The 18,690-nt window shown below is 44.4% G+C and overlaps 1 protein-coding gene across 2 annotated transcripts in view; it reads right to left on the bottom strand.

Annotated features, from left to right (window-relative positions):
- The window catches only part of IQSEC1 (IQ motif and Sec7 domain ArfGEF 1), a 334,498-nt gene that overhangs the window by 162,077 nt on the left and 153,731 nt on the right, over window positions 1–18,690 (bottom strand). Inside the window, exon 3 of one of the 2 annotated variants that reach the window (XM_051793412.1) lies at window positions 13,865–13,951. The exons of the other annotated variant lie outside the window; for it this stretch is intronic. Within the exon in view, the coding sequence (XP_051649372.1) occupies window positions 13,865–13,951 (87 nt within the window). The remainder of the gene's footprint in view (window positions 1–13,864; window positions 13,952–18,690) is intronic. 2 annotated transcript variants of the gene reach the window in all.

The following is an 18,690-nucleotide window of genomic DNA, read 5'->3' as shown; positions in this document are numbered from 1 at the left end:
CAAACAGTATTTACAGCAGAACAGTTCAGCAGGCCTTTGTACACAGGGGAACTAGTGCAGCTCCAATGAAACCCCAGAAATCAGAACAGGCAGTCCCAGAAGCATCTGAGAGGGCCAAAGGTCCTGGCTGCCCTCTGGATGCAGCTGGAGGTGTTTGGAGACCTGGAATCCTACCTGGAAATTGCTGTATGCGTGTGCATACATGTATATATACACAATGCTGAAATTGTTTGGAAAAGCCCTCAAAACAAAAAGAATATGAAAGGAAAATGTCAAAGTAAGCTTTAAATTAGTCTTCCCCTTCTTTAATTCTACCCAAAGACCATTTCACCATTTAACTCTTCCATATCAGAGAATCAGACTGAACAAACACCAGCAGGAACTTGCCCATCTGGCTGGAGGAGGCACCACTTCATTCCCACTTTGAGCCTCCACAGGCTCCAAATTTTACCACTCCAATTTTGACAGATAAAGCATGGAGATCTTGCACGGAGATTAACAAAAACTGCCTCCCAAATTTTTCTACTCCTGGCTAAGCTTTCTGCAGGTGGACTGAGTGCTGTGGCTGAGACAAGTGTCTAATGGAACATGAAAGCAGAGCTCAGCGTTCATTTGGCCTCATCTGGAATGAGGTGACAGGCTTCCTGCTGCTCCACTACACACCTAAACCTTTGCCTCCCCTCTTGGCTCTTTGATCATCCCTAAGTCTCTGATGAAAAACATCAAATGAGCTGACAATGCCTATTACTCAGTTGTTTTCTGTTTTAAAAGCAATGGCTCTTCCCTTGCCTTAGCATGGAACATTTTCTAGCCTTGAAGCACTGAACTAACCTAACCAAGGACTGTCCATGTCTCCCTTGGAATCCAGTATGGATATATTTTCATTGAGCTGCCCAAAATCAACAAGGAAGACAATTTTAGAAGATCCTTCACTAATAAAGTCTGGTTATAAAGCAGAAGACATGTCCTCATGTGCTTCTGAAGAGCTCAGCGTGGAGAGCACCTCAGTTCCATGCTGGAGGCACCAGCAGCACTCTGGTGGCTTCCAGGGGCAGCTGAGAGCTGAGAGCTCCCCCACTAACAAAGAACAAAGCAAAATGGCTTTAATCAGACACCCCGTGACCCACAGCAAACAAACTTGTTTGTCAGAAACATCTGCTCCACCCAGGAGTGGGGGAGCTGCCCGTGCTGCCCCGTGTCAGACACGGCACCTGATTAATAACTCTGCTCCTAGGGTGACAAAGGAAAACTATTTAAGTAACATTTCCTGATGGAGATTAATTATCTTACTACACCGGCCCCTGGCAAAATCTTGTCACAAAATAGCAATTACAACTAATTGAATTCTCCATAAAGATGAATTTAATTGAAGAGAGCAAGATGGATTTCAAGACTATCTCATTTTCAGGTGTGCAATGCTCCAGTGATTGGCTTGGGGGAAAAAAAATTCGGAGCTGAATGAAACGTGACATAATTTCTTTAGGGAAAAAATGCTTATATTAATGGGTCATAAACTGGGTTGATTTTAGGCATTTGTTCTATGAATGCATCAGCCAAAGATCACCAAAGGCCAAAGAGCATACAAATAACATAGGAAAAAAAAAAAAAGCAAAATATCTGAATGGGTAGGGAACAAAAAGGACTTGCTTGAAACACTGGAAATTAGAAAGGGCATATTTTTCATTATATTGTGTACAAATTTTCGCTTGAATATGGAAAGTAAACATAAATCAAAGAAATGGCCTTTGGTTATTTGAACTTCCAGCTTCTCAGCTTGTTTAGCAAATATAGATAAATATTTTCAAATTTTCTCAAATCTCACCCCCCAACTCTAAAGGGAAAACAGCAACACCTGTGTTTTACAGAACTGACCCAGGTGACCCATGAAGGGCAAATAAAGGTGTTGGCTGGGCACAGAGGAGGGGCCATACTCATCAGGGGCTTTGAAACTCCCCCCTGGATTAGCATCTTTGTTTCAGAGAAGCTTTAACGAGTGCCCCATGTTTGCTATGCACTTACTGTGGAACCCAAAACATGTTGGATTGGGATTGGAGAAACCTGGTCTAGTGGAGGATGGAACTGAGGTTGGAACTAGGGGGTGGAACTGGATGATTTTTAAAGTCCCTTCAACCACAAACCATTCAGTGGTTCTGTATTTCGTTCTGATATCTGCACAGCTCCCCTTTCCTCCTGACCCTGTAGCATTCTGTTGCTAAAAACAAGCATAACTTGCTCTGAGTCCCTCCCAACCCCAAGAAGGTCCCCAGGGTCTCCTCGGAGGGTCAGTGACCGGCTGTCCCCGGGTCACAGGGAGGGAGTGGGATGGCAGCAGGGCTGAGTCACCAAAGGCCAGCCAGTAGCTGAGAGCAGGAGGCTGGGCTGGATCCAGACATAGCCGGAAAAACTCTCCCTGAACTCATTAATGACATTTTTTCTCCTCGTGGATGGGCTCAGTGAAGTTCTGTCTCTCTTTCTCTCTCAGTTTTTTCAGCCCACCAGAGCGAGTGATCCCTGAGCCCAGCAAGGAACTGGACCTCACGAGCACACTGGGCTGACTCTGCCCTCACCAGAGCCCCTCTGCCTTTGCCAGGGGGGCAGAGTGTCCTTCCCAGAGCGGCAGGGGGGGAAGGGGGATAATCCCCCACTGCTGTTCAGCCCAGTCACTCCAGGCTCTGAGTGTGATCAGCCCCTGACAGGTCCAGCCCTGCCCTGAGCAGCTGCTGCAGTTTGGGGAGTCCACAGAAAATGGGAAACCCACCTGAAGCACAGGATCTTTACAGTAGGAAAAGACCTCCTAGATCACCAAGTTCAACCTTTACCTCAATCCCCCCTTGCCCACTAAACCATATCATGAAAAATGAGAGAAAAGGTTCAGAAACCAAACACCTTGTAGACACAGGTGTGATACACTTAACTATTATAAATGACTTCAGTAGAGGTAGAATAGTAAAACTAGAATTTCTGCTGCTTTGACAGCAGAAACACCTATCCAGCAGTATTGAAATTCATATAATCATAGTTTTGTGCCTTTCAAAAATAGTAATTATCAATTTCTTTATTTGAAAACCTACTACACATCACTGATGGATCAGCTTCTTGTCAAAACCTGCTGGAGCCTGGGAGAGGTGTTGCTTTATGTTTGTCTTGTTCTCATACTCCTTCCCAGACACCCATCAGACAGTGGGATGTAAAACACCCCACGTGGTTTCCATGGATTGTCAAACACACACCTTCCCTGGGACATCTTGTGCTCGAGAAAGGTGGAGGCAGAGCAAACTGCACAGGCAAACAGGGAACAATTATAACATTTCTAAACAACATTTAGGATAATTATTATAAAACACAGAAACGCCAGTGACTGCAGGGGATGCTGGCATATATATCCACGTATCCCATCTCCAGTGTCCACAGAGAGCAAAAGCACATCCAGCTGGTTTCCTCCCTGGTTTCCATCTGCAGCTTCATGGACCGAGCCAGGCCATGGATGCCAGGAGTGGTTTCCCGGGACAGCCCTGGCTCAGGCAGCATTGGAGCTCCCTCTAGCAGCCATGCCGGGACACAGCCAGCTCCTGCAGAACCAACACTCCTCCTCCGCTCACCTGGGACAGCGCGAACAAAGCAAGAACTGCCCCGATGCTGGTACATGTATTTTTGGAGTTATATTTCCTGAAAGTCCCTGCTCCGTTTCAGTACTTGAGGTGAAAAAAGACTTCGTGCTGCACTTTAAAAGGGTCAGTTTGGCAAATGAATATGCCATGGGGGGGCTCCAGAGGGGTCTCAGCCTTTTCAGGCAGTGCCTTGTGAGCAGCCAAGTCCCCTCCTCTTGCCAATGACCTCAAATGCAGTGTCAGTGCTGCTCCATCCCGATGGCACTGCCAGCCCCAGGCTCATGGGAGGAGCTTCCTCAGCCACAAATTATTATATAATTCAGACTCATGATGAATCTGGAGCTGCTTGGAATGGTGGCAATCCATATTCCACGGCACAGCTGGTGGCTTGGCTAAGGAAACATCTCAAAACCTTGACTGCATTCATGTTTGAGATCTACACCCTTCTACATTTTTCAGGGAGTTATTTCTTCTCCTCACATTACATAATACTTTGTTTCAGCTACTTAAAATCTACTTTGGGAGATGAATCTCTTAATTTGTCATAGTTGAATTGGTTTGTTGTTGGTGTTTTTTTTTTTCTGCTCCATCTAGTGGTGCATAAAAATCCAGCCCATTCCAGCCCAAAGTGTCCACACACGCTGCTCTGAGCTGTTTTAATGAGCTCCCACAATGAGTTACAGAGAGGAAATAATACATGTGCAGAAAATAACAGCAAAACTGAAGTCTCACCCACCCATTTTAGGCAACCCCCCCTAAGAGCTGAATGTGTTTGCAAAGGGGAACTCCACATTGCAGAAGAAAACCAGAACAGCCTGATCCTAAACGGTGCAAGTGCCAAAAGGTGCCGAAGGAGAAATTCCCCAACTGAATTTCCCCAAAGTGGCAGCTTTTCTTCAGTCCTGTGAGTTCATGGAAGAAGAAAATGGGTCCATAAACATAATAAAATGGCATTTCTACTTCACCTTCCATACCAGGAAGCACAATAAGATAATCTTCACTTTTCACAGAAACAGTGCAGATTCATTGAGGAATCAGAAGAAAAAGGGAATTTTTCTGCTGGTACCTTTCTCTGTTTTATAATAACATGCAGCATTTAGGTCATTACTTCTAACTCTGGTTAACTAAGAGAGCCCCTACCAGGCTCTACTGCTAAACCCTGAGATCCACAGCATGTTTTATTTAGCCAGACATCATTTATTTAAACAGGAAAATGTTTACTTCTGCATTTCTGACTTCCAGAGCCTCAGAGAAGGTCAGCTGCTCTCTGTGCTCCACCAAGAGTAAATGCCACAATTTAATGATACTATGGCTACAAACTCAAAGTGTTTCAAATGCCAGCAACTCCTAATGACACCATTTACCCTTAATTGGAAAACTACTGGATAGAAAACACCCCCTGGTAGTGTCCTGGAAGAGCCAATAACACTGGTCAGGCTTTGACTTCATTTTCTCCTGAGACACATCATTAACCACAGCCACATTTAGGATAATCAAGTGCTGCCTCTTAGAGGAAAAAGGGCTGGCACCCGGAGTTGGGGGGTTAATCTGCCTGGTTAAACAGCAGTCCTGCTTCTTTGTTTCCCTTTACACACACAGATAATACATAGTTATTGAAAGATTGGACAAATCTTCCCCTCTGGAAGGGAATAATTATAGTGCTCCAGAGTTCAGTACACTGAGGAGAGAGAGTTAATCACTGTTTACATCTGGGAGGAGATAAGCAAGTCAAAATATCAGAAATTCCTACTGTTTCTATCTTTGGGAAGCAACTCAGAGAAACTCCTAATTATAAAGGCCCAAATTGTGAGAAACAGTCAGACATTTCAATGGTTACCCTGCTTAGTAAACATCAGCTCCCTTCCAGGGATACAGTCAACTCCACTAATTCACTACACAATTTTTTGCATAAATTGTTTTAAAATTTTACAGTGGGAGTGAAAGTTCTTCAGGTACATTGTAATAAAAAGTGATGAAGAAACACGTGAAACTCCGGAATATTCAACAGCAAAGAACAGCAGCAGGCATATAGTGTTTGTGGTCTGCAGTGAGCACAAAGGATGAAGAGAAACCTGCAGAATCATGGAGGCAGATTATCCTTCCGCAAGCAAATCCTTCCCAGGCCTGGGACACTGCACAGTCAAAGCCAAGGCAAGCACAAGAAAACATTTCACAGGAAGGATAGAGACAGTAGATCAAATCTAACACAGAAGCAAATAACCTGTATTCTGTTTTTATATGGATTCCTTTGGGGGGACGAAAGCACATTGTACAGAATGGGAGTGAGCCTCAAGCTGCCTTCACAGTTCTTCCCTCCTTGATCCTGATGATTCTCCTTTTATCCAATCCTCAAAGCCACATACACCTACAAATATATACCTGCTTTTCACCCTACATCAAGCCACTCTGCCTTTCCACGAGCTCCAGACAGTGTGGAGCAGTATTTTAACTCATGAAAGCCACAAGGACTTCAGAGCCTTTTTTCCCCCTCCCAGCCTTTCTTTCTTGCAATCCTCAGGGTAGGCAATGCCACTGCACAGGAACTGTTCTCTGTGTATGTACTTGGACTGTTTCAGTTTGGAAGATCCAACCAGCAGAAATTCTCCAGTTGTTTTAGAGGATGTGTCTGGAAAGACTGTAATCAACAAAGTGCCTTTTGGGCAGTGGGAGCTTGGCCACCCATGGCCATGCTCTCATTTACCCAGTCAGTCTGCTCAATTCCAAGTTCATTCCTTCAATGACAACCTTGTGCAGAGCTTTGGGAAAAGTATTGTCATTGATTAGGCAACAGAAGTTCATGAGCAATGATCTGGGGCTTTGCTGCTGCTGCACACAAGCCTTGCACAAACACAGGCCAAAGAAATGAGAACACAGAGCTCAGGGTGTGACCAGTCCTGGTGAGAGGATCTGCTGCAACACAGGTGTGCTGGTTCCTCAGAACAATCACAAGGCAAAGAAAGAAGGGTTAATCTCTGTAAGGTAACAGCCATAAAATGTCACATGGTGGTGTTTGCCCAACCTTGAAATGAACTGTTAACACAGCCTAACACAGCTCCTGGGGAACAGCTGCCCTCCCACCCCACATCCCCAGCCTTTGGGGGGAAGGAATCCCCTTAGTCTGTGCCCTTCACACCACACAGTCACGTACAGACAGGAACAGAACTCACAGTGCACTCCAAGACTTATGGAACTGTTTATTTTAGTTCAAAATAAACTGTGCATTTCAGGTATTTGTTTACAGCTGGAGTGTGTTCTCAGCACTGGACAGGAGGAAGAGCTGTAGAAAGGCATGGACAGGAGATCAGTGAGGGCACAAACTGTGCCTTCTGCATTACCCAGAGGGACAGGACAGAATCCTATGGCATCCATGCAAGTGCCAGTCCATACACACCAGTAAGAGAGGAGAGGAGAGCTGGGCTATACAGGTGGAGCACTGCCTGCACACTCAGCAGCTTCGCTGTTATCTTGAGGATGGGCTACTAGACCCCGAAGGTGGACAGCAGAACTGGTGCAGAACATTATCTTCCCTGCCAAGGAAGGGAGGGGGCAAGAAAGAAGAGAGACAGAGGAACAGAATCACAGGGAACAGCATTAGGAAAGTTAAGCTTGAGATTTTCCTGGTTTTGTTTTTAAATCCACAAATACTGTAACTTGTTTGTAAGTACCCCCAATTAACCATTTCCATCTGAGGCAGGACTTCCAGCACAGGGAAGAACAGCCCAACGAGCTTGGTCAACTCTGAAGAGTTAACTCTGGGGCAAAAGCTGGTTTGAAAGGGCAATTTCTGCTTTTTCTGTAAGAAGACTCCCATTAAGTTGCCATGTGCACACCCAGCCTGCAGTGGCCATGGCTCCTTTATTTTTAACATGCTTAAAACTTTCCACAGGTATTTTCACTGCCCACATTCCACTGAAAATGCAGAATATTCCCCTTCTGTGGGTGATTTACACACAGAAATATTGATTAATGGCTGAACTTCCCACCTCCCCCCGCCCTCTCCTCGGGTAGAAGGAAGAGCTCTGTCTCCATGAGGGGTTGCCAGCATCATGAATGGTGCTACAAAGCAGGAGCAGTTTGGAATACCTACATCTGTAATGCTATACAGTGCTTTATGGCAGGTGGAGGGAGGGATGCTGGCTTGGCAGGAGGCTGCAGCGAGGCCACTTCTGAACCAGAACAACCACGAGGGGCCATTTCCTTTAAACTAAAGAACAAGCTAAAGGAGGAGGATGGAAAGGAACACAGTGAAGGAGGAAAAACAAGAGAATCCAAAAAAACAAAGAGTAAGTTTCATGCTATTCTGGCAGCTCCTGATTGTGCTCCAACTGCTTGTTGTGCAGGGACACCATTCCCTGTTTGTACATCCCTACATCACGTAGGCATCAAGTGGAAAATTACAAGTATTCCTATAATTATGCCAGCTTTCCTTTGCCATAGGGCGTGAGCACAGATGCCTTATATAATCAGCTGAACCTCACACTGACTTAGGGTGGGATTTGGGCACAGTTTGGCTCTGCTTTGCTCTGTCCATCTGTATTTTGCCTCTCTGTACTGCTGGTCTGAGTGATGCTGCTCTCACTCCTTTGCTCAGTTTGAAAAAAAATCTTGTCAAGCTTTTAAATATCTGTATATTCTAAAGACAGGCTCGAGGGCTTAAATGTGCTGAGTTACACAGCAGGGCAATTGCTATTCACTTAGAAATTAGATTCCTATTCAACTTTTTTTGGCACAGAATATCAATAAATATTTATATCAATAGTACGAAGGATTCTGAAGTGCAGCTACAGCTTCACCTGTGACTAATCATTGGGAAGCTCCCACAGGACCAGGGAGTGGTGTGGGATGTCTCTACAGATGCTTCCATGAAGGACATGTGAAGTACTTCCTTTGTGTCTAAGCCTGGGGAAGGGTCCAGTGCCCATCAGTGGGAAAAAAATAAACCGAGGGTTTCAAAGTACCACATTTATCTGTAAGGAGGTATTTTTCATTTCAGGAATCTAAGCAAAAAGTTCTCCCAGTTTTCTCTGGCTATGTCTGGTGTGCAAGAATTCCCACTGTGCTCTTGGGAAGACTTAAAAAACCAAGCTACTCTAATACAAGGTAGAAGCATCTGTCAGCTTGGGATCACTGGAGGATAAGCCTCTCTGTTAACCAGTTATGGTGGCAAAACAACTCCAATGCCTACCAGGGGCTCAGACTAAAAAGAAATAGCACAATCAATCCTTCTATCATTGTCCATACAGTGGTTTGTTGCATGTAAACCAACATTACCTGGTGAAACAAAGATTCCACATTAAAATTTCACACAAGTACAGTATTTTCAGAACGATGGTTTTACCTCCCAGAGGTGCTGATTAAACATTAAGCAGGCAGAGACTGCAAGAAAATGATGGGATTTCTTTGGTACTATAACATCCTTTGCATTATCTTTTTGTTTTCACAGGTATCACTGGGGAAAAAAAAAAAGAAAAGAAAAATCTCTAGCTTCGCGATTTTAAAAATGGTCTTTGGACATGATAAGGGCGTCTAATTTGAGATTAGAAGGATGGAAGGTAAAGCAGATGGAGAAAGGAATGAGTGACAGCCAACATTTCATGCAAATCAGAACAAGGAAATTATAGTTACAAATAAACACAAGATGAAAAGATGCTCAGACAGCAGTGGTGAGCAAATCTGTCCATGGTTGGAGTTGCATTTATCACCTATTCCATGTCCATCCACAGAATACAGATAGGAATGACTGTACATCCCCAAGCATGGGCACTTTCCTCCTGCAATCCTGCTGGGTGGGTTCCTGTGGAACAGCCACACCTCAACATTCCACAGCTACAGCACAGTAGGGCTGCAGGGCATGAAAAACCAAACCAACCAAAAACCCCAACCCCCAATTTCAGCAGAGTGGGGACCATCTCCAAGGGTGGGCTGACCTGTCCTGAGACTGGGAATGAGCCCTGCACCCCCAGGAGGGTGTGACCAGCTGAGGAACTGGAAGGCTCTCAGTGCATGGGGGGTGTGTGACTGGGGTGAGGAGCCTCCCACCTGCCCAGACGGGCTGAAGTTCTGCCTGAAGGTTGTTTAAAGATGTGTCTTGAACCACAGACTGGTCTGGCTTGGAAGGGACCTTAAAGCCCATCCAGTACCACCCCTGCCATGGGCAGGGACACCTTCCACTAGCCCAGGTTGCTCCAACCTGGCCTTGGACACTTCCAGGGATGGGGCAGCCACAGCTTCTCTGGGCAACCTGTGCCAGGGCCTCCCCACCCTCACAGGGGAGAATTTCTTCCTAGTATCCAATCTAAAACTACTCTCAGTCTAAAGCCATAGAAGATGTGTTTAGAAAATGCTGGGAACAGACTGTCCTTCAAACAAGAAGCAGAGGTGATTAAATTCCTGTTCTCTGGATGCCATTATATCTCTGGGCTTTGCTTTGCTCAGATTCCAGCTGTGAGGGCACTGAGATGATAATGAAGTCTGGATCAAGCAACTGAAGTACAGGACTGCATGGATTTCTACTTCTGGAAGCCTCTCCAGGTTGTAGCCACCATTTCCTTACCAGATGCAAAACCTGTATTCAAATGATCCCAACAAATCCAGAGCAGCTTGTGGGATTTGCAGCCTCAAACTAGAGGACGTTGTTTTTAAGCCTCTGCTTTGGGAGGCAGGAAGAGAAAGAGAGTCAAAGAAGCCAAGTTCCAGCCTTTACTGGTATATTTTTTAATTTGCAAACAAAAATAACCCCAAAAGAGCAAGCAGAGGAGGCATATGGGCTAACTGGAACCCAGACAAATATCTAGCTGGAAGTATGCTCAGGCTTCCCTAGAATTTTCTTGTAATAGGAGAAAGCAAGATAACTTGTATTATTTCTATTTTGAACACTGTAAAATGAGCAGGCCAGGGATTACTGCGATAGCTACAGTTATTAAAAATGCATTATTTCCCTGTTAACAATTCAAAACAGATGCCAAAGATCGTCTAGACTAGAAATAAAACTGCTGGAGTGACTAAAATATCCAGCAATTAGCTAACAGCAAATCAGAGATGCTCCAGATTTCACTGTAGTGCATTCATTAATTGCTTCTTTCAGAGCAAATTTAATTTTTAATTCTGGGCTACAAAATTAATCCCTCTGCGTATTTTCTAAATAAAACCTCAAAACTGAAGCTCGACCAAAGCATCCACGTCTGTTGGTTTTGTTTCTGATGGTTTCTATTTATAAATTGATAAATGGGAAGAATAAAAGCTAAATTTAATACTATTAAGTGTATGTGGAAATGCAAAGCCCAATCTTGTTAGTGCTCTAGGAGCTCATTGTCATTCACAGCAACAGGATCCCCACATACAGGTCCTGTACAAAACCAGGTGCATGATTTGCACTTGCCTCAGAGATTCCAGTTGTGGGGATGTCAGTTTGGACAGAACAGTTTCAGAAATTTAAATTAGTGGTAAACTAAAGCAATTCCTGCCATGTGACAGCCCAGCTTTAATACACCACCACACCTGGGAGCAGGACACTACCTGTAGAATTTGAAAGTAAAGCCTAGAAAATAAACTTGCAGCTCTTTTTTTTGTCTTCCCAAGAACAGAGTGCTTCAGGATGGTGGATAATTTGTGTTAGAAGGGACTTCTGGAGGTATGTGTGGTGCAGTCCCTGCTCAGAGCAGGGCTAACCACAGCCAGTTGCTCCTGCTGGGCCCGGCTGAACTGAGCATCACTGAAGACACAGATACCTCTTCCTCTCCTGGCCTCTGATCCGGTGTTTGACCACGATCAGGGTCAAATTCCCCTCTCTCCCTGCCTTGTATCTAACTGGAATTTTCCTTACTGCAGTCTGTTTTGGTTGCCTCTTGCCTCATCCTCTCCTAGAAGAGACTGGCTACACCTTTTCCATATTCTCCTATTCACAGAATCATGGAATGGTTTGGGTTGGAAGGGACCTTCAAGATCATCCAGTCCCACCCCCTGCCACGGGCAGGGACACCTTCCACCAGCCCAGGTCGCTCCAAGCCCCGTCCAACCTGGCCTTGGACACTTCCAGGGATGGGGCAGCCACAGCTTCTCTGGGCAACCTGTGCCAGGGCCTCCCCACCCTCACAGGGAACAATTTCTTCCCAATATTCCATCTAAACCTGCACTCCTTCCATTTGAATCCATTCCCCCTTGTCAACAGGACAACCCCAATTTAGGAGTTGACTACAGGGAAAAGCCCCTGTTCCCTCAGCTCTCCCCCCTTGTAGGTACTCTGCCCACAGACACCTTGGTGAGCCTTTGCTGGGCTTGCTCCAGTATCCTGATGTCCTCCAAAAAGCCAGCTCCTCCACAGGAGGTTTCACAAGTGGTGACAGAAGGAGGCAATCACAGAATCACAGATTCATCAGGGTTGGAAAAGCCCTCTGAGATCAAGTCCAACCATTCCTGCAGCACTGCCAAGGCCACCACTAACCCATGTCCCCAAGTGCTACATCCACACAGCTTTTAAATCCCTGCAGGGCTTGGGACTCCACCACTGCCCTGGGCAGCTCTGCCAGGGCTGGACAGCCCTTTCCTTGAAGAAATTTTCCCTAATATCCAACCTAAACCTCCCCCGGTTCATCTTGTCCCATCACTTGTTACCTGGGAGCAGAGCCCGACCTCCACCTGGTCCACCCTCCTGTCAGGGAGTTGTAAAGAGTGAAAAGGTCCCCCTGAACCTAAACTTCCTGGGGAGCAAACAAGGCCAATGATGAGTTCCTTCCCACCCCTCAATCCTGAAACAAGAGCTGAAGATCTTATGGCACCTTTTTGGGCGCTCTAAAAACGGCACGTGCTTTACACACCCAGACACACTCAGGGCACTCCTGTGTTCACTGCACAAGGAGAGAAAGACAAAAAAAGCTAGAGAAGTGAAGGATTTCTTAAGCACAAAGTTATGCTGCTTTATAAGCTTTAATTCCAGAAGAAATACTACTGATAAAAATAATAACCTACGTGGAGCAAGACATTGAGACGTTCCAGAAAAAAACAGGTGGTTTTCCCATCAACATCCTTGTAGGAAGATCCTTAAAATTAAAGCACTATAAACTAAGGACAGAGGAAAATGAAAAACCTCATTAAAAAGCAAGCAGGGAATCTAACAGTGTTCAGGCCCTGCTCCTCACCAAAGGAATATTCAGTTGGCTCACAACTCAACTATGGATTCACTACCACCAAATAAACCAAGAGCTCTGATGGGAGGGAAAAAACAGACACACATAAAGAGATGCTGCAACATAAAACACCAGGATGAATCCAAGCATGCATGGTTAGAGAAAACTAAGGGATGAAATATTCAAACCAGAAATATGTTTATGCATTTACAGATTTAGGATTCATTGTTTGTTTTTGTCTTTCCTTGTCACCAGTGCAAAACTATTTGATTTTTCAGCACCAGGCTTTCAATGTTTTGATATTAATATTATTCATGAGCTGGCAATTATCAGTAAGTTAATCACTAATAGCAAAAGTAAAAATTAAAAGACAATGTTTTTCATGGCATGCACAATTTCTTAACAGTTTTCACATTCCCAGTTACTTAGATTAGCTGCCCTTTGATGCTTCTGTAAGATGTTAAAATAAACACTGGCACTGCCAAGGAATTGTACTACGAGGTGTAATTGCTGCTCTCCACACTTGATCAAAGAGAACACAGAGGAAAGGCATCGGTGTGAAAGCATTATGAGCTGGAAAACATATTTTTGATATATTCAGGGCAGACTCTGCTTGGCATCAAGGGCCTGTATGTGTTTAAAAAGCCCTTAATTCCCTCAAATGAAAGGGCAGTGCTGAGCCCTGTGCAGGTCCATGCCTTTAACCTTCCCAGTGCCACAATACACGGATTCTGGCAGGAAGTATTCAGTGCTTAAAAAAAAGAGTGTTGCTCAGAACAACACCAATATCCTACACAAGTTACATATAAATATTTCAATATATTTGTTATGTGAGAACTAAACCTACAATAGCTTCTCCCTACCTTTCTGAATCTAGGGGGATGTGCCTCTTTAGGCACATGACACTCCTTTTACTGTATAATTCCAGAGTGCCTGGGAGAAGGAGTCACTACAGTGATAGTTCAATTCAGAACTACCCTACAAGATGTTAAAAGGATTGGGGATTTTTTCCAATATGCCTTTTTTTTTTCTCTCCTTTTTAAAACTTCCACCACTATTGCCTGTCTCATGTCAAATGGTAACATCAGATCTCTCTCCAAAAATCAGAAGTGGGCGGTCCATGTCTACTCTTACCTGTACTCTGAGTGTGTGGCAGGGACAGCTAGCTGGGAATGGTACAATGGAGCTGGACAGCAAAACTGGTGCAGAGTATTTAAAGACCTACGACACAAGGAAAAACACAAAGTCAAACCACCAAGTGTTTAGAAAGGGGCTTGTGAGGAAAAGGCAGGTGCTTACAGGTGTATTGGAAACTCATGGTGAGGCTGAATGAAATTTGATGTACAGCTGTCAATTGTGAATCCCAGGAAATCCAGGGGAGTGTTTGCCAGGTTGGAAATGCACACATTGAAGGGAGGGGGATGAGCTGTCGCAATGAGGAGCCCGGGTTGGTTGCAAGACTAAGATCAAATGCCAATTGAAGATTTTGGGTTTGCCTCGCCACGTGGAATGAAGGCTAAAAACCCAGAAACACGGGATAGTCTGGGCTGGGAGGGACCCCCAAGGATCATCATGTCCAACTCTTCAGTGAAAGGCCCATACAGGGATCAAACCCAACACTGAGGGTTGGAATTCCCATGGAAATGAAGCTTCAGACTTCCTTACTCTGCACCAGTCAAGCTGTTCCTCTGTCGATGGAATTACAGACACAGTGCTCTGACATGAGGAGGGAGAATGCAATGGACATGGACACAAGCTTTCTTCAAGCCCAGCAATTACAAACATATTGCAATACACCACTGGAAAATGGGAAAGAATCCAAGTTTCACCCCCTTTTAAACAATATTCTGAACTGTGCAATACAAGTTTAATTGCTGTCATTTGTTCAAAGCATGGAAAAAAAATAAAAAGAAGCTTTACAACACAAAGATATTCTGCACCCCCCGATCGTTTAGGTTTGTATTGTTTAATTGAAAACAAAGAAGAGTTGCAAAACAGGACAAGGTATTGCATCTGAAGGAAAGCTCAGAAAATCTTTAAGCAACACACAGCACACATCTCTGCATTTCTGGTGTTTGTGCCAGGAAACTTTAAACAAGGGTTTAGCACAGAGAGGCCTCCATGATAAATCCACCTAATCAAATTTCTTATGACACAGCATTCTTCTAGGAAATCATAAAAAAAGAATCAATATCTCCTTGCTCTTTGAGTGGGAACCTACGGAAGAAGTAGCCATTAAATTGAAAATCCTCATTTAACAACTTGTAAGCATCCAACCTGACTGTTAACAGAGGATGTGTGTATGTGCACAGAAATGCACTTTCCCCCCCTCATCTTTTGCTTGGTGTCTTGACAGAGGCTCCAGAAGATTGATTTTGATTCTTCTGCATCCCTGAGGCTTAAAGTGAATCCTGTGAGGTCACTTTCTTATAAGATCAAACAGAGTGGTTAAGCAAAAAGAAGCCAGGCTTTGTTCAGGAAGGAGTCAGTCACTAATCCTTTGGAAAAAAAGACAAGGTCAGCCTGCTCTGATTTCTGTTGCCAACAGTGTGTCAGCAACCGCATGGCCAGGACGAGTTGGATTTTCTGTTTAAAGACAGCAACTGCTGGTAACTCCTGTAAAGTACCTGGGAAATGTACTCCTGTAAAGTGGCTTTTGGAAATGGCAACACAATTCAGTCACGGGACACCTTCCCATTATGGGACATACAGCTACTAATGGTGGCACCTTCAAACCAGTGGGAAAAATGACCAGAAGAACTCAAAAGAAAGATGGAGAATGTTACTGAAAGCATTGATGGACGATGAGAAAAGCAGCCAGAACACGCAAAAGCTGGATTTTCTGACAGGAAAAAAAAATCACACAGTATCCACAGAAGCTGCTCCATGGAATCCACAGAGCCAAGGGAGAACACTGGGAATGGGCAGAGCACGAGTCTCACACTGGGCAGGGAAACTGTTCACACCGGCGAAGTCGCTGCTTTGTGGCTCCGCATTTTCCAGTAGAAGCAAAAGTAGGAAATTAGTAGGAGAGTGTCCCAGATTTCCTTCCCACCACTCTTTTTTTCCATACAAATCTCTCTCTTTCTTCAGAGAATAAACCAGTGAACATATGAAAGAATCTCTCTGGATTCAGTTCTGCTCAACAAAGCTTTTTGAACAGAGCTCGCTCCCGGCTCTTCCAAAAAGAATCTGCCCACAAGGCTCCATAAATCTGTCCTACTCTCACTTTCCTAGGTTCCAAAAACCCCTGAACAATAAAGAGGGAAGCTCTCCCTGTCGTCTCAGGCAAGATTTGTACTCACCCATTGCACAGGACTGGGATTAGGAGCTCAACTGCTCTGAGTTTCTGTTCGAAGGTGCAGCAGAAACGCAAGAGTCCCGTCACCTTGACAGCAAATGAGAAGTGCCAGAGGTTTGTCAGGTGGCAAACACACTGCCCCTGGTAGTGCCAAGTGCCAGGGCAGGGGTGGAGGAGGTGGAACAGACGGCAAGGTGCAGCTGCAGGCTGGGATCAAGGTACCACGTGTCACTGCTGTGCTCCACCAGGAGCATCTCGGGTGCCAAAGGCGTGCGTTCAACACATCAGCCTGGATTTCAGGTGGTTCTTAGGCTGTTCAAAGACAGGCTCTTTGTCCAACCAGTTAGAGAAGCAAACATGAGGGCTGGACTCTGCTCTGAATTTTAAAATTCAAGGGATATATTGACTCAGTGTTTGGGCTCCTCTAAATCTCACTGACTGATGTCCTGTCAGCCTGACAAACAACAAGGCCCAGACTTTACAGCCTCTGACTAATGCTAATTTCATCAAAGCATTTGGGTAAATCTGCTGGTGCAGCTTAAGGCTCAAATGTGGCATTTTGTGCCTTCAATCACCTGCTAACGCAGTCCTTGCATTCATTTACAGCTCTGGAACCTACCAGAAAAGGTTCAATATTCCAATGAGTTTTTGTTTGTTTGTTTTGGTTGCTTGGGTTTATTTTTTAATTCTTTTTTAAACTTTATAGCTAGATTTTGCAATCAGCCTTCTACAGAAGTTTGCATTCAAACTAGAATTGATTTCCTAATTTTTAACACCTAAAGACATCAGAAGAAATATATTTCAGTATTTTGGAGGAGAATTAATCACTTCTGTTCACAGTCTCATAGATAATTCCGCCCTATTAAGTTCAGTTTCTGCATCTCTAGTGGATGTTCTTCAAAAGATTTAGGATTATAAATACAGCACAGGTACTTCAGCACCACCACAAGACAAATGACTGAAAAGATGAATGGTTCTTCTGGCAATATCAGTTTCTGAACCATTACTGCAACATCCCAGTGCACATGGAAGGGACTTCCCACTTCCAGGCCCAGACAGGCAACCATTTGTCCATTCTTAAAGAAAGTTCTTGTGAGAACAGACTAGAACAGGAAAACCTGAACCAAATCTAACCCAAAACCCTGACTCACATCCCCCTCAGGATGCCAATGTAACTGGAAAAATGCAGCTCCTAAGGAAGCTCCCAGACCCAGAGCAGGTGTTCCTCTCACTTCTGTATGAATGCCATCATGTTTGCATTAGAAACCACTCATTTTAACAACACTTCCCTATCCATCAGTGAACAGAAATGACCATTCTTTTTAATCTTTCATTTCTAGAGTCTTGCTCAGATGTACAAATAGAAGGAAAATCATTATTGGTCATCACATAAAGCCACAAATGTTTGTGTTATTTTTTTATTTCCTCTTACAATCCCCAACACGGCTTCCAAACTCGGCAGGCAATTTTCTCAATATTGGTTTTTAAACAACCTGGGAGAAGAGAACACGAGGCTATTAACCTGGAATTGCTTTGGCTTTAACAGTGACTCTCTGCTTTCCCAATGTCCTCTCAGCTGGCACCTGCTCCTGGCAGGATGATGCTGGGCCACCGGCCACAGAGAGCACCCCAGAGCAGTGTTGGGAGCCTGGAGGCAGCTTGTCCCCTTCCCTCTGGACAGCACACCCTGTTTAGCACAGGACAGGGCACCCACCCCTTGTTTAATTTGCTGCTGTTGAATTTTAAGCACGTGTAAACCTGTGAGTAGGTTGGCAGAATTATTATGGAACTTTTTCCTGCAGGATGATCAGCTCCCAAACAGAAGGGACTGAGGCTGCTGTCTCACAGAGCCTTGGTGACATTGCTCCAGGAGCACAGCTGGAAGAAATGTTGTCCTTATAAAGTTTCTGCTGGGGCTGATGACAGGAGCCTGCTCAGTTTGTTCATCTCCACTGCTGCCCTTCCCTACACATCCACATGACTTCATACATTATTCCTCCTCTTTGTCTGGAATAACAATCTGTTCACCTCCATCTGCCAGGATTTTTCCCTTTCTTTTGGTACATTTTTCCATGAGGTGCATGTTCCAAGGAGTATATGGAAAAAGGAGTACCAGCACAGCCTCAGGCCCCTGGATGCCTGTCCCTATCCTTTCCAAAATTAGCTTGGAAAGAGAAGAAGGGGCAGAGAAGTTCATCCCCTGCATAAACCCATTCACTGCAATGTCACCTGAGGTAGCTAAGAATGCTTATTTGATTGGATTCATGCCTACAAGCTAATCAAAGGAACACTTCAATTTCTCAGTGTTTTATCCTCATGAAGAATAACATTATTTTACAAGTTGAAAGTTTCTTTCTCATGTCAATCCAGAGTTATGGCTACAACTGAGATTAGAAAAAGTTATAGTTAAAAGCCAGTAAAGTCTATCGTGTTCTTGTTTAATAAATCTAACCATTTCTTTAATAAGGAACAAAATTTGAATTATAATCAAACAGACCTTCAAAAAGGTGCTGAACAGTAAAACTCCTAATAATACAGACTCACATTGACTCCAGCTAAATGCTTGCTAATTAACACGGTCATTAACATGCTAGAAGGCCTTTCAGAATCAACACGCTGAGCCCACAGGACAACTTGCTTTTTGGAAGGGAGAGAAAAC

The sequence above is a fragment of the Manacus candei genome, unplaced genomic scaffold (genome assembly GCF_025592945.1).
Source record: "Manacus candei isolate 608988 ecotype Guabito, Panama unplaced genomic scaffold, ASM2559294v1 h1tg000036l, whole genome shotgun sequence".
Taxonomy (NCBI): domain Eukaryota; kingdom Metazoa; phylum Chordata; class Aves; order Passeriformes; family Pipridae; genus Manacus; species Manacus candei.
The sequence above is the reverse complement of the archived record's forward strand: the minus strand, read 5'-3'. Positions and strand labels throughout refer to the sequence as shown.